Source organism: Anser anser (genome assembly GCF_964211835.1).
Source record: "Anser anser genome assembly, chromosome: 1".
Taxonomy (NCBI): domain Eukaryota; kingdom Metazoa; phylum Chordata; class Aves; order Anseriformes; family Anatidae; genus Anser; species Anser anser.
In genome coordinates this window covers 155,513,981-155,533,869 of record NC_139720.1, presented here as the reverse complement: position 1 = coordinate 155,533,869, position 19,889 = coordinate 155,513,981, and the positions used below count along the sequence as shown (strand labels likewise).

General features: G+C 46.8%; 1 protein-coding gene across 2 annotated transcripts in view; it reads left to right on the top strand.

The window, feature by feature from the left end:
• The first annotated feature begins 9,580 nt into the window (after window positions 1-9,580).
• CLYBL (citramalyl-CoA lyase) overlaps window positions 9,581-19,889 on the top strand; it is a 159,518-nt gene continuing 149,209 nt past the window's right edge. Inside the window, exon 1 of one of the 2 annotated variants that reach the window (XM_083821526.1) lies at window positions 9,581-9,668. In XM_083821526.1, coding sequence (XP_083677652.1) covers window positions 9,616-9,668 — 53 coding nt within the window. In that variant the 5' untranslated portion in view covers window positions 9,581-9,615. The remainder of the gene's footprint in view (window positions 9,669-19,889) is intronic. The other variant, XM_083821528.1, reaches the window with a different exon arrangement.

Genomic DNA, 19,889 nt, shown 5'->3' with positions numbered 1-19,889 from the left:
CCTCCTGTGTAAGCCATCCACTGGGTCGTTTGATGCAGAAATATACTTCAGCATGCTGTAAGATGAGTCCCAGTGCTCAACATTCAGACAAATATCCAGTAGAAGCCCCTACAGACAGACATCGACCATCGCTGTGTGACCATCGCTAGGGAGGGAAAATTGTAGCCCTGGACTCCTTCATGAAAACGCTGCCGAAGGAAAAGGGGAGAAATAGAAAATGGAAATGGCAATAAAAACATCAGAGTTCTAAGGCTGCAAGTAGGTGATAGCAAAGAAAAATATTCCCTCTTCAATTCCTGATCACCTTTGCATCTCACAGCCTGAGTAAATACAGAGAAGGCTGTGACACAGCTAGGTCCTATACAGTGGGTTGCAGAAATTTATAGCGCTGAAAGATAGTTGGGGAAGAACAAATAAATGTGCGCTTAGAAAGTCTACAGAAGAGCTTAATTTACGGAAGTCAAGCTCTAACAAAGTCTGAGCTGGCTGGAATGAAGGAAAAAGAATTTGAAAAAAAAAATGGGAAAAAATTGAAAGTGTAAAGTAATACAAAGCTTCAATTGTATTTAAAATCATTTTGGTGCAAAGAATTCATTGAAAGCTTCTGGTAAATATTAGGAATATCAAGGAATTGGGTGTTTTCAAAAAGTCGCAATGCAGAAACTGATACTAAAGAAGTTTGTTCTTGTTAATGGGATCAAAACCACGGCAGGGTATAAGAAGAAAAGGAAAACTGCTGCCGTAACCCAGTTTGGGCAAGGCCACCTTCCAGTGCAGAGCTGACCCTCCAGCACCTCCAGTCGCAGGCATGCTGTTACACGGCGATTGCTTCCTTGAATTACGGATCCTAGAAGACAGTGGGAAGCCGGAAATCATCCCCTTGGCCCCACCAAGCTCTGCGTTTCTGTGAGCCTGTGATCTGATAACGTCTCAGGTTTTCACGATCCCTTTGGCCTTCTCTCCTTCAGTGCCTCCTTGGGTGCGATGCCAGCTGTTTTCCTGCTCTCACCGTCCCCTCCAGCACTAAAACTCGGGGGCTCCCTCCCAGCAGGCTTGGTGCGCCTACCAGGCGTCACAGGGAGAGACACCGTTTTCGGTTCAGGGGCTGAACTAGAATTTTTGTGTCATCAGCTGTGTTTATGTGGGTAGCTGTCACAACAGCCTTCACTCACAGCAGCACTAAATATAAACCAGTGTTAAAATTTTTAAAAATATATTTAAAAAAAAAAAAAGGAAAGCTGTGCTGCTGAAGGATTATCCAGGGCCCTGTCCATGCTGAAAGCACCGCATGACCTCCTTCACAAAGTGGTAGTCAGAGAAAACCACGCTGGCTGCGTAGCAGTGCGCACCCCCCTGGTGACGCTGGACGGCAGCCTCTTCCCAAAAATGCTGCTGCTGGGTGTTCCTCTTGGAGCCTGCATGGGTGTGTCTCTAGATTATCCTATTTTTTGAGGAATGCTTGCTGCCCCTATCGATGATAACGGCTTGCCATGTGATGTATGGTGTACATCTATCTGCCGGCAAAATTATTTGTAATTTTTACTTTCAGTTTAACATAGGTTTAATTGTCTCGATTTAAGCCTCTTGCACTAACACTAAGCTGCTTTTGTTTTTACTTTGGATCCAATAATTTTAATGTTTCCTCCATATGGCAGTGGGTTTTCAAAGGAAAAAAAACAACGTTTGAGGCAGAGTTGCTTGAATGGATTGAAATTAGGAAAGTGAAACTAAAATTAGGACTGAAACTAAAATAGGAGTGAAACTAAAATAGGACTTCAGGCTAATGTGACGTATAGAGGGAACTCTTGAGCGATAGATACTATATCAAACATTTGACAAGCATGTTTGTGTCTTACGCTCAGCCTTTCTGTGTTTGCAGTGGGTTCTCTGGCTTCGGCAGCAGCTGGATAGGCAGCAATAGCTGCCACTAGGATGAATGCCAGAGACTAACAGTTATAAAACACATTTCAGTGATTTTAAACAATGCATTACACCTCCTTGTCAGAAGTATTTTTGTCAAGCGTAACTGGTCTGTGGGCTTAATCTGCAAGTGTAATGAATGTTGTTAGCTGGGTTGCCGTTATATTCAGCTGGATTATTAGCACAGACAGAAATATGGATCAGTGATCCAGTTTTTTTTTAGTCCAGTTGGTATATTGGTAAATATTCTCCCTTTGAGCATGTTTAACCATTTGTTATGTTGGTAAAACCAGAGCTTTACCTGGAGCGTGAAATCTCGGTCCTCTTCCCGTTTTGGCTGTGAGGAGGTAACCACCCAGGCTGTGGAGCAGCACTGCCAAGGACGGCATCTCGGAGGTTATTTTCCTGGCAGATCTGCTACTGAAATGTTTGTAAGGCCATCCCAAACTCACTGCGGTTCAAACATACCGGGTTAGCCAGGATCTCGTGCTCAAACCAGCTGAATTTCACTGGAGAGCTGTGGGGTCAATTGTGTGATCCTTTTTCTCAAGTCACTCGGCAGTTCAGCAGGTTCTCGACTAGCAGTAGGTCATTTATAGGCGTGAACCCACCTGAAACTGAGTCTCTGCGTTGCTTTAGTTAAAGCACAAGTCTGTTTTCACTGTAAAGAAGCCCTGTGGTGTAGGAGGATGGCTAGCTGGCATGTTTCTGCACCCGATAGCATTCCGCTACTTGCATTTATGTTGTTGGTCACTCCACGGCTGGGCTCTAAGGTAGGACGTTTTTCTATCCTTGGATAACCCAAAATAGCCGGAATTGTAGTGAACAGATTCCCTTCACATCAAAACTGTTCATGAAATCTTATCACACTTGCCAAATCCTTTTCTTCTCTTTATAAAAAGGAGAAAATGACCTCATTAAAGTGAGATGTTAGCCTTTGGATGTTTAATGGCCTTTGAAAAACTGTTTTATTTTGAAATATGCTGCTTTCTGACATGATGGAAGTCAACAGCATCTAAGTGATGTTTCAGATATTATATTCAGGATATGAACTATACTCACAATGTTTATTCCTACCTCTTGATCCTGGCAAATTTACTGGCTGAGAAAATCTTAGTAAAAATCAGGCGAAGCTCTATTTCCTGTTTTTTTCTTTTCTTTGTTTTTGTTTGTTTTGTTTGTTTTCCCCTTTGGCATTGGAAGCATGATATACTGCAGCTTTTACATGAGGATTTCAGAAATGTGAAAATTATGGAAAGTCTGTGAGAATTGTGGGTAGGCTAGATTGAACTTATCCGAGACTTGTTTCTTTCATTTATTATTACAACAAAGTGGAGTATAACTTCTGAAACGGGCAGTAAGTTAATTCAAACTGCTAGTACCACAGGGCTAAATTATAAAGGACTTTAATAAAATTAATGAGAAGTAACAGCTGCATTGTACAGACCTTTCAGATTCGGATTAGATAAACATTGGATGCTCCTTGAACGTTGTCTCTCAGAGAGTAGCGTGGGGAAGTTGGTTCATCAAAGCACACCAGCTTTTTTCTGTGTGTTTTTACCCCTGGTTCTTTGAACACAACTGCAGCAGCTCTCAGAGCTGTGCTGAAAGGCTGCCGAAGGTCTGTCATTTCATCCACGTGGCTTCAGGTGCCGCTTCCTGGAACACGAAGGTTTTCAGTCCCCCTCTGGGCACAACCATCGTTGCGTCTTCCTTACATGCAACTCGCGCTTGCTCCCAAAGTGATGCCTTTGTGGATGCCTTGTGCCAGCTCCATTCACTGTGCCCTTCTGCGTGGGGTTTCATAAGCTTCTTACAAACCATCTCCTCGTATGTCCAGGGGCTGCAAAGATGCAGAAAGTGGACCCAAAACCAGATACGACCTGCTGAGACGTCCGTGGAAGGGAGATCTCCAGCACAGGCACAATGGCAGACAGAGTCTTAGTTCCTTGATGTGGAAGTGTCTGCACGTCCCTTCAGAAATACCCAAACTATGCTGTTATGTACAATAGGGACCTGAGCCATCAACAATGGGATGTTCAAAAAAAAATCCTAAAACTGGAATTAGAAACAATTTTTTAAATCTGATACTCAGTATAACTGAAATTGGGTGCTAATGCTTTCCACCTCAGGAAAAGATGTGCTGTTCTACTTACCAGCCAGTGAATACCGTATGTTTTAGAGACATTTTTTTCATCTCAACACTTCAATGCTGAAATTTTACTTTTCCTGGTGGTTCACTTGAAACAAGTGTCAACCAGAGTTCAGCTCTCCATTATACAGAGGGAGCTTTAAAGACAATGATCCGTGGCAGACACGTAAACAAAACCAAGGGACTCTGCCTTTTAAACCCACCCCGTTTCCCTCCCCCCTTCCACCCAGTAAACAGCTTCTGGCTGCAGATTTGGTCCTTTATAGAAGAGATTTTTAAGATCCCAGCTGACCTGTCCAGCAGCCTGGTAATCCTCAAATCATCTGCTTGCCATCCTAATGTGGAGATGTCACTGAAAAGGCTTGTTGACAACCTTCTGTTGCGTTAGAGGTAGGTCTGTAAAACTGCGGCCGTCGTAGTCAGTTAAACTTTAACACATGGCTGGATAAAACTTCCCTTTCTGACAAATTCAGAAAGACTGCTGACAGGAGAAAATTGCACGGAAAAATACACGTTTTCCAGTTCGCTTTGGGTTAGATTAAGTTGATGGTGATTCACGTAACATCTTGTGAACTCTAAAAATATTTTTTTAAGTTAGTATTTCACAAGTCTGAATGTCCTTTCCATGCATTCTCATACCATGTGCTTTAAAGCATGTAAGCATTGTATTTTATATTAGCATGAAGTAAAAATATTTTAATACATAATAGATTTACTCCAGTTATTTAGTTTTTTACATTTTCACTAAAAGTTACTATTTTATTCTCAGGCCTTAACAAGGACTCGTATGGCAAAAAAAAAACACAACAATAATCAAATACATTAATGTCTGCCAGGCTGTGATATTATCAGCGTCTACGAATGCTTCAATCAATTTTTCTGTCCAGTAATAAATACTAATCTCAGCTAAACTGTTTTGTTACATATACAGCAGGGTCTGATCCCAAACAACTCCTTAATCCACTATTTTAATAATAGTCTATGGATTAAAGGATCTATACTGTACACTGACACAATGTATTGCATTGAGGATCTATAGATGGACACTTCTGGGCCATTTTAATGGCATACAAACCATCACCGTATTACGGTGCCAACAGCCGGCAGATTATCTACTGGGTTGCAAACTGCGGCAAATCAAGTTTAATGAACCTCCTTCAAGGTGAAAATGCTATTAAATGAAATAAAACCGCAGGGCATATAAATACCAACAAGCATTTACATCTGATCTGCTGCGAGATAACACAGAATGTGTTGAGTTTTGAAATGCGTCAAAATAACGACGTTAAAAAGGGGAGTCTGCTTTCTTGTCCCCCTCCTCATCTGCACGTGCGTCGCACTTCCCTCCTCGCGTCCTGGAGCATGGGGATGTGCAGGGCATGAAAAAGGAAACGGGCACTGAAACCACGTCACTTCTTGAAAGGCAAGTACACCCCCCCACGCAAACTCTTAGGAGCTGTTTTCCACTTGTTTCCCCTTCCCTCCCACCAGTTTCTCCCAGAGAGCACACAGAGCACAGGGTGTGTGCCACTTCCCAGCATGAAACCATTTGACTTTTCTGAATTTGAGTGGTTCCAGGCAGACACATTTCGGTAACCTTCCCCCAAAGCTGCGCAGTACACAGCGTTATCCGAACCGCATGGCAACACGCATTCGGTGTGATATCCTCCTGATGTCTGAAGGTAGCCCTCCCACACTCGATACCTTTTATCTAGCATTTTCTTTAATTTATCGCTGGGCCTGCTCTAGTAGCCTCTGCTCCCCGTAGCTTCACCTCAGCTACTGGCCCTTCGTTCTTTCCAGATGCTTCTCCCTTTTTTAACTTTCCTCTCCCCACTGTTGGTGGTGTCACGCACCGATTCCATCCCTTGCGTCTCCAAGAGCTTCTTCATCCCACAGCCGTTCAAAATGGTGGTGAATAGACGTGCCCTGTGGCGAGAGGTTCCCCAGCTGCCAGTGCCCGTACACATTTTGGAGCCGGTGGGCGGCATCACTCTCTGGGTGCTGTGGCCCTGAGAGGGGACAGGTCCCAGCCAGCCAGGCAGGCAGGGAGCAGCCTTCGTGGCTGTGCCCGCGGTGCTACTGAGATTTCTTCTCAGAAAGAGCAGCCAGGCACTGGGACGGGCTGCCCAGGGGGGCGGTGGAGTCGCCATCCCTGGGGGTGTTCAAGGAGAGGTAGGGACGGGATAAGAGTAGGGAGTATTTACCTTTTCTTCGGGGTTTCCTGTGAGCTGGGGAGGATCCGCAGGCACGAGGCTGCGGATTTCCCCTGGGTCCCCAGGCTGGCAGCAGCTGGCTCTGGATGACATGCTGTATGTGGTTTCGTGGTGGATTGAGACTCTGGGCGCTGCAGGGATGTGGCACACGCTGCAACTCTGTCAACCTAACGGCGCAAAGAAGAGACCTGGGAAAATTCAATTTTCACCCATGAAAACTAGTCGGCGTTTGTTGGCTTCTTTCTCTTCTTACATCAGTAAAGTTCTGGGGGGGCCTGGCTCAATATCCTTTCTCTCCCTTCCCTTGCCCTTGCATAGCCACAATATCGTTACCACCTTTTCTGCTATCACCTCCTGTTACCACCCGGGCAGAAGAAGCTGCCCAGGCCAAGCCAACCCCATAATTCCTCCAGAAAACCAGTGAGGCCCCACCAGGAGGGACAAGGGCCAGCACTCCCACCAACGCTCCCGGCTAGGGCCGCAGCCGTGTTCTCACCGCAGAGATGCCCTGACCGGGCCGGCCACCAAAACGTCCTCCTGTCGGAGCGAGGCACGGGCACCTCTGCGAGATTGGCACTGACAGGTATTCGTTTCCCACTTGTCCACAATGAGCTGAGGAGGAGAGGACGCCCCTTTGTGTTCACAACACCAAGAAGAAGGCACACCATTCCTCGACGGTTACATTGCTCTTTTCTCTCCTGAAAATCAGAGTAAATGAGTGTCAAGAGGACACTGACGTGCAATAGCTTCAGGCAGCACGGGTCTTTTTTCTACTTGGACTCCACACAGGCTCCAATAAAAGATTATTTATTTGTATCAGTGGGGCTCATTAATAGTTCTACGGTGCTTCTGTTCTACAATGCTTCTTTTTCCCTTTTTTTTTTTTTGCAAAAAAACCTGCTTCAGTCACTAATCATACCATTACTTTATCACCAATAAATTAGAAAATGGGTGTAGAATAATGACAATCATCTCTTCTTCTGGAACATTTCTGTTTTGCTCTTTCATAGCTACTTCATGCTTTCAACATCTCAGAAGATACTAGGACCACCATTACAAAAAGGTGTAGGACATACAGTGTCATGGTTTTGGCTGGGACAGTGGTGGTTTTATTTTATTTTTATTTATTATTATTATTTTTTTTCATAGAGGCTCACAAAATGCTATATTTTGAATTTTTGATGAAAAATGCTAAAGAACTTTCAGCAGTGCATTCTATGAGCCGTCCTATACGCATAACTGTTTTCTCTTGGAGAAGCTGCAGGATTGCCCTCTCTGGTTAATTTCTCTCTGTAGTTACCGCACGTTCAGCTGAAACACTTGTGCAGAAGAGGTTTGGGAAGGAGATACAAAACCACTGGCACTGGCAGAAGTACCCTAATACCGACTGCCAGTCTCAGCTGCGCTCAGGGACACTTTATTTCATGTACTCTTCATGTACTTACAGCCCCAGGGTCTTTCCTAAACTTGCCTCCAGAGGTACTACTTCTGTCGGGCCCACATCCCCATAAGAACTTGGATGCCCAACTCTGGAGGATGTTGGTGGGGGTAGGCTCACAAATACGTTCTGAGCATCTTGGACAACGTTGCAATCCACTCCCTATTCCAGTTCATGGAAAAGAGCATCTTTAAGAGGCTTCCAACTTCTAAAGGGCAAGGTGAATAGTACTGTTTGCAGAATACTGAATGAAAAAGGATATAATGAGATTTAACTGTTTCTGTGATCATTCACAAGTCTGACGGGCATGTCAATTGGAAATGAGCAGGCCAGGCTTCTCCAGGCCTTCTGACACTGGTTTATGCAAAAACCACACACTGATGCTGGAAAGAGGGTGCTGGGACTTCTGATGAAAGCTGCTGGCTTGTACACCTGGGAGGCCTAGAGCCGGAAAGGGAAAAGAGGAGAGAAGGGAAGGGCATCCCCTGCCCATCCCCGTGGCGGTAAGACAGGCTCTCCTCCAGCACCTCGTGCCGTATCTCCCATCGAGAGGAAAGCTTCCCCAGGGAGATGAGATCGGCTGGAGGAGAGGGAGCAGTGGGGGAGGCGTTAGCTATGGATGGAGAAGGAAGAGCCTCTGCCACGCACAGCTTGCTGGGCCTCCACTGACCTGACACCGAAAAGGGTTAACGCTGTCGTGTAACTGGTGGCACCAGGAAATGTTTTGCTGTTGTCACCTTGTGTCGGATCCGAGTGGTATCACCCCTGACTAGCACAGGAGGTGACAGAGGGGATGGAAGTTGAGTGCAGGTCGCTTTCATGCTTCAGCACAGCTCTTGAAAACAGCACATTGCATTTGGCTAGGAGGGGAAATTCACACTTGCTGGCATTGCTTCCCCAGCAAGGTGATGTTAAGCCAGATGGGAAAATCTCTGCACAGATAAAAAAAAAAAAAAAGCAATTTGGGTGTCAGGGAAAGAACCAAGCTGTATGGCAAAACTGAATAACGCTGGAAAATAAGAAGGCTGCTCCATGAGTTCAAGAAGCATTTGGACAATGCTCTCAGACACATGGTCTGATTTTCTGGGTGGTCCTTTGGGGGACCCAGAAGTTGGACTTGATGATCCTTGTGGGTCCCTTCCAACTCGGGATAGTCTTATGATTCTATGAGTCTGTGAGCTGGGTGACAGACTGGGTGACTACTGACTGGGTGACTGACTGGGTGACTGGGTGACTGACTGGGTGACTGACTGACTAGGTGACTGACTGACTGACTGAGTGACAGACTGGGTGACCAGGTGACTGATTGGGAAACTGGGTGACTGACTGACTGACTGGGTGACTGACTAGGTGACCGACTGGGTGACCGGGTGACTGACTGGGTGACTGACAGACTGGATAACTGACTGACTGACCGATTGACTGAGTGACTGACTGGGTGACGGACTGACTGACTGGGTGACTGTGCAACAGACTGGGTGACGGACTGAGCAACGGACTGACTGATTGGGTAACTGTGTGACTGACTGACTGACTGGGCCAGCGAAGCTCGGCCCCTGCTCAGCCCCCTCCTGCTCCCAGGCACTGCCCCGGTCGTTGAAGGGCGGTAGCAGCCGGAGCCTCCCTCCCAACGGCCACTAACAGCCACTAACGGCCACTAACGGCCAGTAACGGCCGCGCGGCGCGCCCCGCCCCCACCACGACGCCCGCCCCCCGCCCCGCCCCGCCCCTCCCCTCCCCTCCGTCCCCGGCACGTGGGGGGCGTCCCCCCGCCCCCACGTGGCGCTGGCCGCGCCCCCTCCCGCCTCCTCCCCCTCCTCCCGACCAATCACCGCGCCGCGGCGGCGCTCGGCGGCCAATGGGCGGCGGCGGGGCGGGGCGAGGCGGCGATGGCGGCGGTTGCGGCGGTGGCGGCGGCGAGGCGGGCGGTGCGGCGGCGGCTGTGAGTGAGGCGGGGCCGGGCCGGGGGGGGGCCGGCGTGTGCCGCCGGTAAGCGGGGGGCAGCAGCGCGGGGTGGGGGCTCTGCTCGGAGCCTGGCGGAGGGAGGGGAGGTCTAGGTTAGAGGTTAGGAGGGAATCCTGCTCCGCGGGGGCGGTGAGGCCCTGGCACAGGCTGCCCACAGAAGCTGTGGGTGCCCCATCCCTGGAGGTGCTCGAGGCCCGGCCGGGTGGGGCTTTGGGCAGCCTGGGCTGGTGGCTGCTGGAGCACACGGGCTTCAGGCAGGATGATGAGCGGGGTTGTGCTGTCAGCAGCCGGTCCCTGCACAGGTCAGTTTGCAGAACCAGGCCCTGAGTGGCGCACGCTTCGTAAGGTGAGGCCTCCGTCACGCCTTTTTGCTGGGGATCGGCGTGGTTTTGGTGCCAGGCTTCCCACTTGGCAGGTGTTACCCACAAGGTGGGGAACAACTTGTGCCACGGTGGTTGATGGTTGTGTCTGTGCTGATTTCGGTGGGGTTTTCAACAGCGCTTCCAGAGGGAAAGCTGATTTTCAGTACTCGCGTTAGGCAGGCATTCAAGTGTTAGTTCAGCTTAATGTTAAAAGCTCTAAATCCTTGCAGTTCTTGCTGAGACCATAATACTGTAAATGTTTTATAGCTGACTAACAGAAGAGCATGCAGCCTAATAACTGTAGTGTAAATGTTGCTGTGAACGTGCACTGTTGATGCTGGTGTTCCTGGGGAGCTCAGGGGCAGTTGGGCTGTCTGTGCTGTGCCTGAGCCCATAAAATCCTGGTGTCAGGCTTTCTTGCCCACAGTGACACTGTCCCACAGGGCACCCAGGGTCATTTGCCAGCCTCCTGCCTTCAGCTTATTTTTAGAGCCTGCTTCTGGAGGAGATGCATACATGCAAATGCCTTTCCTCCTCCCCCCTCCGCCGTGCTGGTGCAGGATCATAAATGCCAAGCTTTGCTCGCTATTTCTGGTCGTGTGGAATTGTGAGTATTTACTTGTGGGGAGATGAGGAGTCCACAGTGTGCGTAGACGAGGCGGGCGCGTGCATCAGGCACGTGTTGGTTGGATTTAATTAGCAGCTCCCTGGTCGTTGGCAGGTGCCACCGGGTCCGGACCCCGCTGCGCTTGTTGCCACACCGTCGGGCCCGGGCCCTTGCTACAGCAGGTACCACCGGCCTGGGGTGGCTGCCTTTCCAGCTGCCACCTCCCTCCCTTCACGAGGATGTTACCGTCCCTGCGAAGCCACTGCCCTGAGTTGCCTGAGGATGTGGTCAGAGTGTGTGTGCTGCTAGCAGGGAGATGAAACCTGCGGTACCCAGAGCTGGTGCGATCTGGCTTTGCTCACCTGTGACGTTCCAGAGCCTTTTGAGCTTCCCTGCCTTTGAAAGATTCTTTTCTTCTCGGGGAAAACTTCAAAAAACCCTCCTTCCAGCTGTTCTGGAATAACAAACGCAGCTGTTCTCCTTTTCCTAAAGACGTTAAATGTGCTTTTACAGACAATGCTGCAGTAAAGCGTCGAATATGAAAACTTTCTTCACCACAGACCTGTATGAAGGGTTCTCTCTGTGCTAGGTACTCGTGATGTGAAAGAAGGACATCGCACACGTAAGCACGATCACCTGGTTGCCCTCAGCTACCTGACTGCATCTTTCACCCGTGTACGAGAGGTGTTTTTACGTGTATTTCTTTACATGGCATACTCAGGCAGGATTATATCCACGTGCCTGCGCCAGGTCAAGTGAAGGCGGCATCGCTGAGCTTGCGTCTTGGTGGAGAACTGCAGAGCGTGGAGTATACTGCGTGGACGCATACAGGGTGTCGTCTGAAGGTGCAGGCACGAGCACGGCTGTTACCAACACAGGAGCCTCAGGAGTGCCGCTGGCGGAGCGCTGCTCCAGTCGCTGCGTCACTAAAGTGGGTGTAACGGATCTCCGTGGTGTGGTGAGGCGTACCGGACGTCTGCACGGGGATAATACAGGATTAGTAATAAGGCCGCATCGCTTCTTGTTCTGGGATTGTACGTTGGTCACCTACAATGCCTACCCTCGGAATAAAAAGTGTTTACAGCACGGGGAGTTCCTTCTCACCTTCCCTCCCAGGAGCCCACTGCTGCTTCGTGCCGGGTTTCGCAAGACAAGTTTGTGACTGCTTGGCAAATGAGTAGTGATGATGCTTTTCATGGATTGGACACTGGAGGGTGCTAATGCAATGGGAGCTGAAATTGTTCTAGCAAATTAAAGGGTTCCCCTTTGTTACTTGTGAAATAATTTTATTCTTTGTTGCAACATTTAAATGGAAAGACACGAATCACGGTCCTTGCCGGCAGCTGGTGGCATGGTGCGTGTGTAGAGCTATAACCAAGAATATCAATAAAGTGTTAAGTCTGCGAGGGATTTCTTTCCTGAACCTTTATCCAAAAAAAAAAAAAAAAATCACTTCACGTTCTACACGTTTTTAAGTGTATCTTTCAAGATGATGGCCTTGAGGTGAATTTTATTTGAAAGCATGACTTTCTAGTGATAAAAACACTTTGTCAGGCAGAAACATCTGCAGCATCTGCTTTACTACAAGGTCACTTTGGTTCACCTAAAGCGGCGTTGTCTCGTTGCTGCCCAGGCAGAACCTGATCGTGCCTCACATCGGGGAGGGGAGGGATGCTTCCAACACCACTTATCGAGTCCCTGGTGGTGTGATCCTCTTCTCTAAGGACAGACCCGATGGAGCTCTCTAACATCGAGGCTTAGGGAGGCTATACATGGTGTGTATGTCGCACCTAGAGGTGTCTGCGCTGCTCTGAGTTTACGCTGAGCCAGTCTCTGCTCTCCTCCGCAGCTGGCAGAAAGACATGGGGCTGACATAAACGCCCCGGTGTGCACCTTGGCAATTCCTTATTCAGTATCAAGGGCTGTGAAACTACTGCCTGAGCCAGTTCTCCTCCTGGCAGCAGCAGAGGTATGATGCTGGCTAATTAATGCTAATGAGAAGCAGGGTGCAAAGCCAAGCGTATCCAGCTAATCACCACTGGCACCCCAACTAGGCCGCGTAAAGCTAGTGCAGTCCTCAGAGGTCCTGCCTGGCCCTCTACCCGCCTCTGGGGATGTGTTAGCGAGACGGAAGCCATCAGTCATAAAGTGTCTGAGCACAACGGAATTAGTTACAGGTACACTTCTTCGTCTCTCTCATCAGGTGTGAGTGGCAAATGAGCTACTCCTCTGTCTTGTTCCTCTTTCCAAGTGAGTTGTGCTGTCCCCTCCTGGAGAACGTCACCTGGCTGTAACGTGTTGGTCGGTTTGTTCTCTCCCAGCTGCTGCTGCCTGCTTGCAAACAGGCAGGTTTCATTTTTCTTTCTTTTAAAAACGCACATCGCTTCTCTCTGAATTCCCCCTTGAACAGAGGTGCAGCTGAGCACGGAGAAAGACCCTGTTTATGAGGGACCTGGGATCTGTCTTGTTCTGGCACCGTTCATGACACGCTTGCCCACCTCACGCAGGTACACAGCTGGCGTCACACAGAAGTTGCTTGGCTGCTGACTGGAAGCAGCAGAAACATGGCCAGCTGAAAGTTCACGCTTCCTTTGCAAAGAGCTCTAATAGCTTCCCAGAATAGGCTCGTAAGGGGATGCAAGAAGTAAAGCTCTGAAAATCGTTGTAATAACTAGTGTTACTGAGGACAGTACGCTTGAGAGGAAATAAGTTAGTCTAAGCACACGTAAAGGGTCTGGTTCACAGCTTATTCATCTTGCTTACCAGCCTTTAGACGAAGACAGTTTCTTCCCTCACATCCTTCCGCTCCATCCTTCGGAGCGGGGCCGAGCTCGGCTACGCCGCTTGGCATAACGTCGGGAAATGATGCGCTAGTTGCGGTGCCAGAAGGGCCTGCAGCTGTGCATTTCACATAGGCTGTGTCCTGATTTATCCCGAGAGACCTCTGGCTAGGAGAGAGGGCTAACAGGCCTTTGGCCGTACACACCTGGTCGCCCCTCACTTCTCCCTGTGCCCTGCAACTCTCCCGGTGCCGTTGGCGTAAATAGGATTCACCTGTCCCCATGAAATGGGCACCGCTGAGGCCTTGCCTTCCCCCTTTTGCGGGCCCGGGTTGACCTGCTGTCGTGGCTGAGCAGCCAAACCTGCTTTCTTCTCTGCCATTTTAATTAAAAATGGTTGGCATGAGGGGCTCTGCAGCGATGAAAGGGAAATGATGAAACTTTGAAGAATTTGGAGCATAAAGCTGATCTCTAAATTTTAATGTACTCGTTGCATTTAAACAGTTAATAGATACATTTTATTATTGAGCTTTCAGGTGACCTAATTTCCCTTAGTACTGTACATTTAGCTTTATACATCTGCACCTAATTTGTAAAAAAGGACTTAATGAGAAACTTCAAACAGTTTAAATGTCAATTACAAAGAAAGCGAGGTTTTAAAGTTCCAGTAATCTGTCCATATTGGTCATCGAAACATGATCCCAGGTGGATGTTAATTCAAGACAGATGGCATTCCAAAGGCACAATTACAAAGAGCTTATATATTTTCAACACTAACAAGCTGTCACGCTATGTTGTAGCTACACTTCCAATACTGTATAACTACAATTACTGCTTTATCTGCTGCGGGCTCGGTAATAAAGGGGTTTCATTCCCCGCTCTTGAAATTGTCAACGGGATTTTTGGGGGTGAACTGGAGAGTGGCGTTGGGTAGTGTGAATATCTCCCATTTGCTCAGTCTGTTGGGTGGGGGTGGCTTTTCTGTGTTTTTTGTTTTGTTTTGTTTTGTTTTTCTTTTTAAGTTGGTGAATGCTATTTGGAGAAGGAGGGGAAATACTGAATATATGCATAACAAGACTAGCTCATCACAGAAAGCTTTCTATTTCCTGGCGATAATAATTAACTTTCGTCTTATCAGCTGCTAGGAAATAGCTATGCTGATGTGTTCAAACCCACAACATCCTGGATGTTTTCACTTAAAAAGTCATCGGAAAGCCTTTGGAGTAGTGCATGTGTTACTTGGAAGGCTGAAGTCAAAGGGATTGATTGTGACTTTACTTGCAGTGGTGTCAATAGGGAGCAGTTCCTCCGCAGCCGGGCAGGAATGGTACGCCCAGTGCGAAATCAGGTTTGAATTATCTGTAGGTTTCTGAAAGGGTGATTAGGCCCGTGGGCAGAGATAGAGGGGCTGAACAAAGCCGGCTAAAGACAGCACTTCCACTAGACCAAAGCGCCAACGTGTGGTGGATGGCACCATTTGGTGGGGAATGCCCATGTTGGATATATATTTCCTACCGTAGGTGGACAGGGGTCTGTATACTGACCGCTGAAACATAATTGGGTATAATTTCCATCGACTTTTTATTTGTTTCTTGAAACCAGGTCACGAAAAAGCAAGGCTTGCACTGGTATGACTAGATAATGTTTTAATAGGCTTTAAATATACTAACGCTGTTAGGAGCAAGATTAATAATGCTCTCCAGGAAGGTGTTTAAGCTCCCATGGGCACGTCTATTCTCTGAAGAGGTACTGAGAGTGAAGAGCTTACGTTTCTGCTAATTTATCTACTTTTCGCTGGAAAGTGGAGAGGGAGGCAGAAAGGCTAAGATCCTTCATCCTTGGAACGCTGGAATTAAATGGTGAGGTTTTGCTCTTTAATTTTTGCTTTTAATTAAAGAGTGTTGTGGATGTGTTCTTTGAAAAGCATCTTACCCTGCTTCTTTTTTGGAGGAGATGCAAGAGCTGTTTGTAAGATGCAGCTCGCCAACAAGCGAATTGGACTCCTGAGCCACGCTTGAAACAAAATGCCAATTTTACCTACAGTTTTACTAGGTTTCCTGGTTTATGCAGTGGCATTTGAATGGCCTCTAGTAATTGTTTTTAGCAAGAAAAAAAAATTCAAACAAAAATGAAAAACACAACCCAAAACTCATTAGCACTGAATTTGGCATGCCATGAATCGTTAAATCTTTATATAAATGCAGAAGTAATTTGTAGCAAACAAAGTCCTTTATTTTTTTGGAAAGTCTTTCTTTTGAATTTTCAGTCTGACTGCTGAGGTCCAGCATGTTTTCCAAACGTCGGGTGTTAATTCAAGAACAGGGAAGGAACCAATTCAAGATTTAATTAAATATTACAATTCTTGAGCATCAAATACACTAAATGGCAACGAGTGAATAAAATTATGTGGAAAGCAAAAGATTGTAAGTAAATGCTTAAATAGTTTTTGGAGGAACAGATTACATTTTACATTCACGTCTTTAACCTAAATTTGATGCTAGCGTGTGTCACACTCAAGTGCCTTCCCCTCATATCCTCCGGTGCTTTTTGGGGTAACAGACTTTAGGCTTTTTATTTAGATCAGGCTACGCTTTGAGAGTTAACTGATTGCTAAAGCCTGAGAGGGGAGCTTTCCTGCACCTGGAAAATTAGGGGAGCAAAAGCAAGAGACACGTCCGCATCCTTTCCCTGGTGGTTCTTCACCTGTGAATTTGAACTGCAGTGGTAATAAAAGTTTTGTGGACCTCATTTTATGTGAGATCATTAAGCGACAGGAGAATTCAGGACTAGCTGCCCTTCATAATTCAGGACACTGAAAGGTGCCATTTATAAGCTCAAAGCGCCTGCAGGAAGGCAAAACAGGCTTGTAAAACTTATACTCCACACTCTGAAAGGTAACCCGTTCGTACTGCCGGCTGCAGTGTCAAAATTGCAAAGGTGGTTGGTATTGGTTTTAAAAAACTGAAAAACACCTGCCTCTAAGTTGGTACAGTAGCCTGAATTTTTGTACTTCTTGGGTTCGTACGTCTTTTGCCCCAAAATATAATGGGGAACGATTGTAGTAAAAACCCCATTGGTTGTTGTGCATAGCTCTTGGGCTTATTGGCCTTCCCATTATAGCCAACCATTTGCTGAGCTGCTAATTTGGCCATAAAATACGTTTCCCTTGACTTTTCAATAATATTTTGCAACTTTGTAGGGCGGTCAACTTTGCCCATGATGTGGGCCAGGCACTTTGTAGGAAGAGCTCTCACCTCCTTATTGTCCGAGGAGCAGCAGCGGCAGCGTGCCCAACACTTGGAATGAAAGGAGGTCTTCACCAACGTGGTTGATAACGCCAGCGCATCAAATCTGCACGAAATGAATCGCTACAGTGCCCAGCAGGCAATGAATGCCTTCTGCAGGATAAGGAACACGCCGCAGTCGTATGGATGTAGAAACCCCGAAAGGTGCTAGCGCGGCAGCCCAAGGAAACTGTGAAGCCCAGTCCTCTTGGTCCTCACAACAGGCGCTGCTTTCCCAGCGTGCTCCCCTGGTATGCTTCAAGTGTGCGTGACAAAAGCAGAGCAATTAATGCCTGGGATGTCGGTTGTGGTGGCGGAGGACTTTGGTTGGTTCGTTTTGTCGTTCGCTCAGTTAGGGTCAAGGCTGAAAACTTCCCAAGTGTATGCTATGGAACTAGCCATCCATATCTATAACCCTAAATTGCTGGGGCTGAACTCTTCTCCTTCAGCCAATGCAAGCTGAACTACTCACAGCCTCATTAAAGTTCCTTGACTGCAATTACGTGGGTGCCAATTTGCACAATCAGAACATAAATTCCAACGAAGACAAGAGCTGACTGCGCGTCACGGCTGCCGGCAGCACCTTTGTTTTGCTAATCGGCACAAATTCAGCATCTACGCGTTCACGTGCGTTGTTTTCAGCAGCAAGGGGCGATACGGCATAGTGTCCAAGCTGCCACCCCTCTGTACCTAGTTTTTAGGATCCAGAGAAGCAGCCGATATTTGGAGGTGTGTTTGTATTACTCTGTTTTCTTACGCTGCTTTTGTTGCCTCTATTGACGTGCTTGGGGCCCCAGATACTGCACGGAGTTTAGTATGACCCCGGGGCCTTCGCAGAGTTGATTGCAGGACTCAAACCTTTATATCCACTATTAAAAGGCAGTTATGTGACTGTTTATGTTAGAGCCAGGTGCTTTGTTGGCTGTGGACATGCTGTTACTTGACAAAATTTAGTTGTTGTTTTTTTTTCTTTGTCATCAAAATATGATAAACCTACTTAGGATCGGACCTTACTTTTCACAAAGGGACTGGCTGCCTTCAGCGGACCACTTTGATTCCTGCAGGACTCGAGTCAGGGTTCTCCAGCTGTCTGTAAGGACGTGCCTGTAACAGCACTCCTGCAACTCTGCTACTTCTGTATTTTCTTTGAGAAAAACATATTTCTAGGTGGCGTTTTGACGGTGGTATTATTTTTGTGGTATTTTTAATTTAAGCTCTCTGATCCGTAGCGTATTTATTTCCAGTTTTTGTGGGTTCTTTTTTATTCAGGCTTTAAACACAAATACTTTGTGGGTTTATTGTATTAAGCATCAGCTTATTTATTGTTGAATCTATACCATACTGAAGCACTCTGAGGCACTTTGGGTTGAGCCAATACAAAATGCTCACTTCAGCTACTAGAAGTATAAAATCTGTCTTACCGATTCCTTGAGAAGTTGATAGATGTGAAAAACATTTAACAGTGTTTTTGTTTTTTTTTCCTTTCCTGTTAAACTAAGCTACCGAGGAAATCTTCCTCCCGCTACATGCTGCAATATGTCAGAAACACCGTTATGCTATAGTTGCATCATTATCTAAAGGAAAAATTGAGTGTGGGTTTGAAGTCGACAAGTGATGAAAGTAGCCCTGAGGTTGTCAATTAGAAAGCCAAGGCCTGGAATTGATAAGTTAATGGCCAGTTCGCTTCTCACCCCCTCACTTTGCTGCCTGCTCCCTCCTCACCCCGCAGCAGCTTTATTGCCCAGAACATAAAGGAAAGGCTCGTGTTGGTTTGTGTCCTGAGATTTATCTCACTAATATGATGCACTTATATTCTCGTCTGGTCGCAGTGTTCTTAGTATAGACAGGTCGTTAAACATGGAGAAATGAAATGTAGCTGGCAAAAAAATCATTCTCACAATGGTGCCCCCTTTTTGTCTTTTGTTAGTTTTCTTTTGTTTAAAAGTTGAACTGTTGAGACTGTTTTTTCAGCCCATCCTCCTGGAATACACGCAGCAAGTTCAGAAGTACCGTGTAATTCGGCTTCTACCATATGTCTGCTTGCAGGTTTTAAGATGTGAAATTTAATGGCAGCCAGTTGGAACCCATGTGTTCCCTTTAACGGTGGGGGGCGACGTGCATTTTTTTTCCTGAAAGGAAGACACTAGGTACCAAAGTTTGTGATATAATGCGATACAATCCATCGTATTTCGCTTGGGCAGGAAGGTTCTGACATGTTGGCGTTTCTCCTTGCTAGAGGAACATATCATTTCAGATAAATAGGGAAATTATGGAACTTTACAAGGTTTATTCAGATTCTAATCATTCTAGGTGTGCTTTGCCATGAGAAGAGGAATAAGCTCATATAAGCAGCTTTAAAGTAGTCTTAGAAGTAGAATATATCTCAAACAGGAATTGGGCAAAGTAAAACATATAATTCATCTTCATTTTTTTTAGTTTATGTACAGTGTGAGGTTTTTAGGGCTTGTAAAAGATGGGCACCCCAAAGGCTGATGTTTTTTGCTCGTGGCACAGCTGCTACAGTGACAATGGAAATTCAGTGTTTTTCCACATAACCCTGCCTCAACTCTCAACCGGATGAGTAATAATCAAGGGTATAAGAAGGCAGTTTAATTTGTAAGCACATTGAGGTTTTTGACCTTTCTGGTGATTTCAGTGACCAGCAAACATCTGTTGAATGGTAAAAAATCACAGTTGCTGCTTACCTGCAACAATCAAATGAAACAGGGAGCCCAGACTATGGGCTGGTGACCTGGAGCTCCTCTCTCCTCCAGCAGATTTCAAAACACGGAGTAAATTTTACTCTAGCTTAACTGACAGGAAAAGACACGTGGCATCACACTTTATCAGTGTTGGGTAGTGAGCTCCCAGCCTCATCAACCAGATCTTTCCAGGACCCAAGCTGCTGGGCTTTTCCAGTGCTTCACCAGAGGTTTCGTACTGAAGAGGTCATATGGCATGGTTTTCCATAACCGCTTGTTCCTTCTGTGCCGTACCTTGACTTATTGCTGAGATAGATACATCTCATCACACCCATAAATAGTGAAAATACCTAATGACGTTTATGATGAGAGGTTTTGTTATGTTTTGTGGCTCTGGTGTTTCTAGCACTACAGGAATAAGCTCCTGCGGTGGCCTCTTGCAGGACACATTATCTCAGGATGA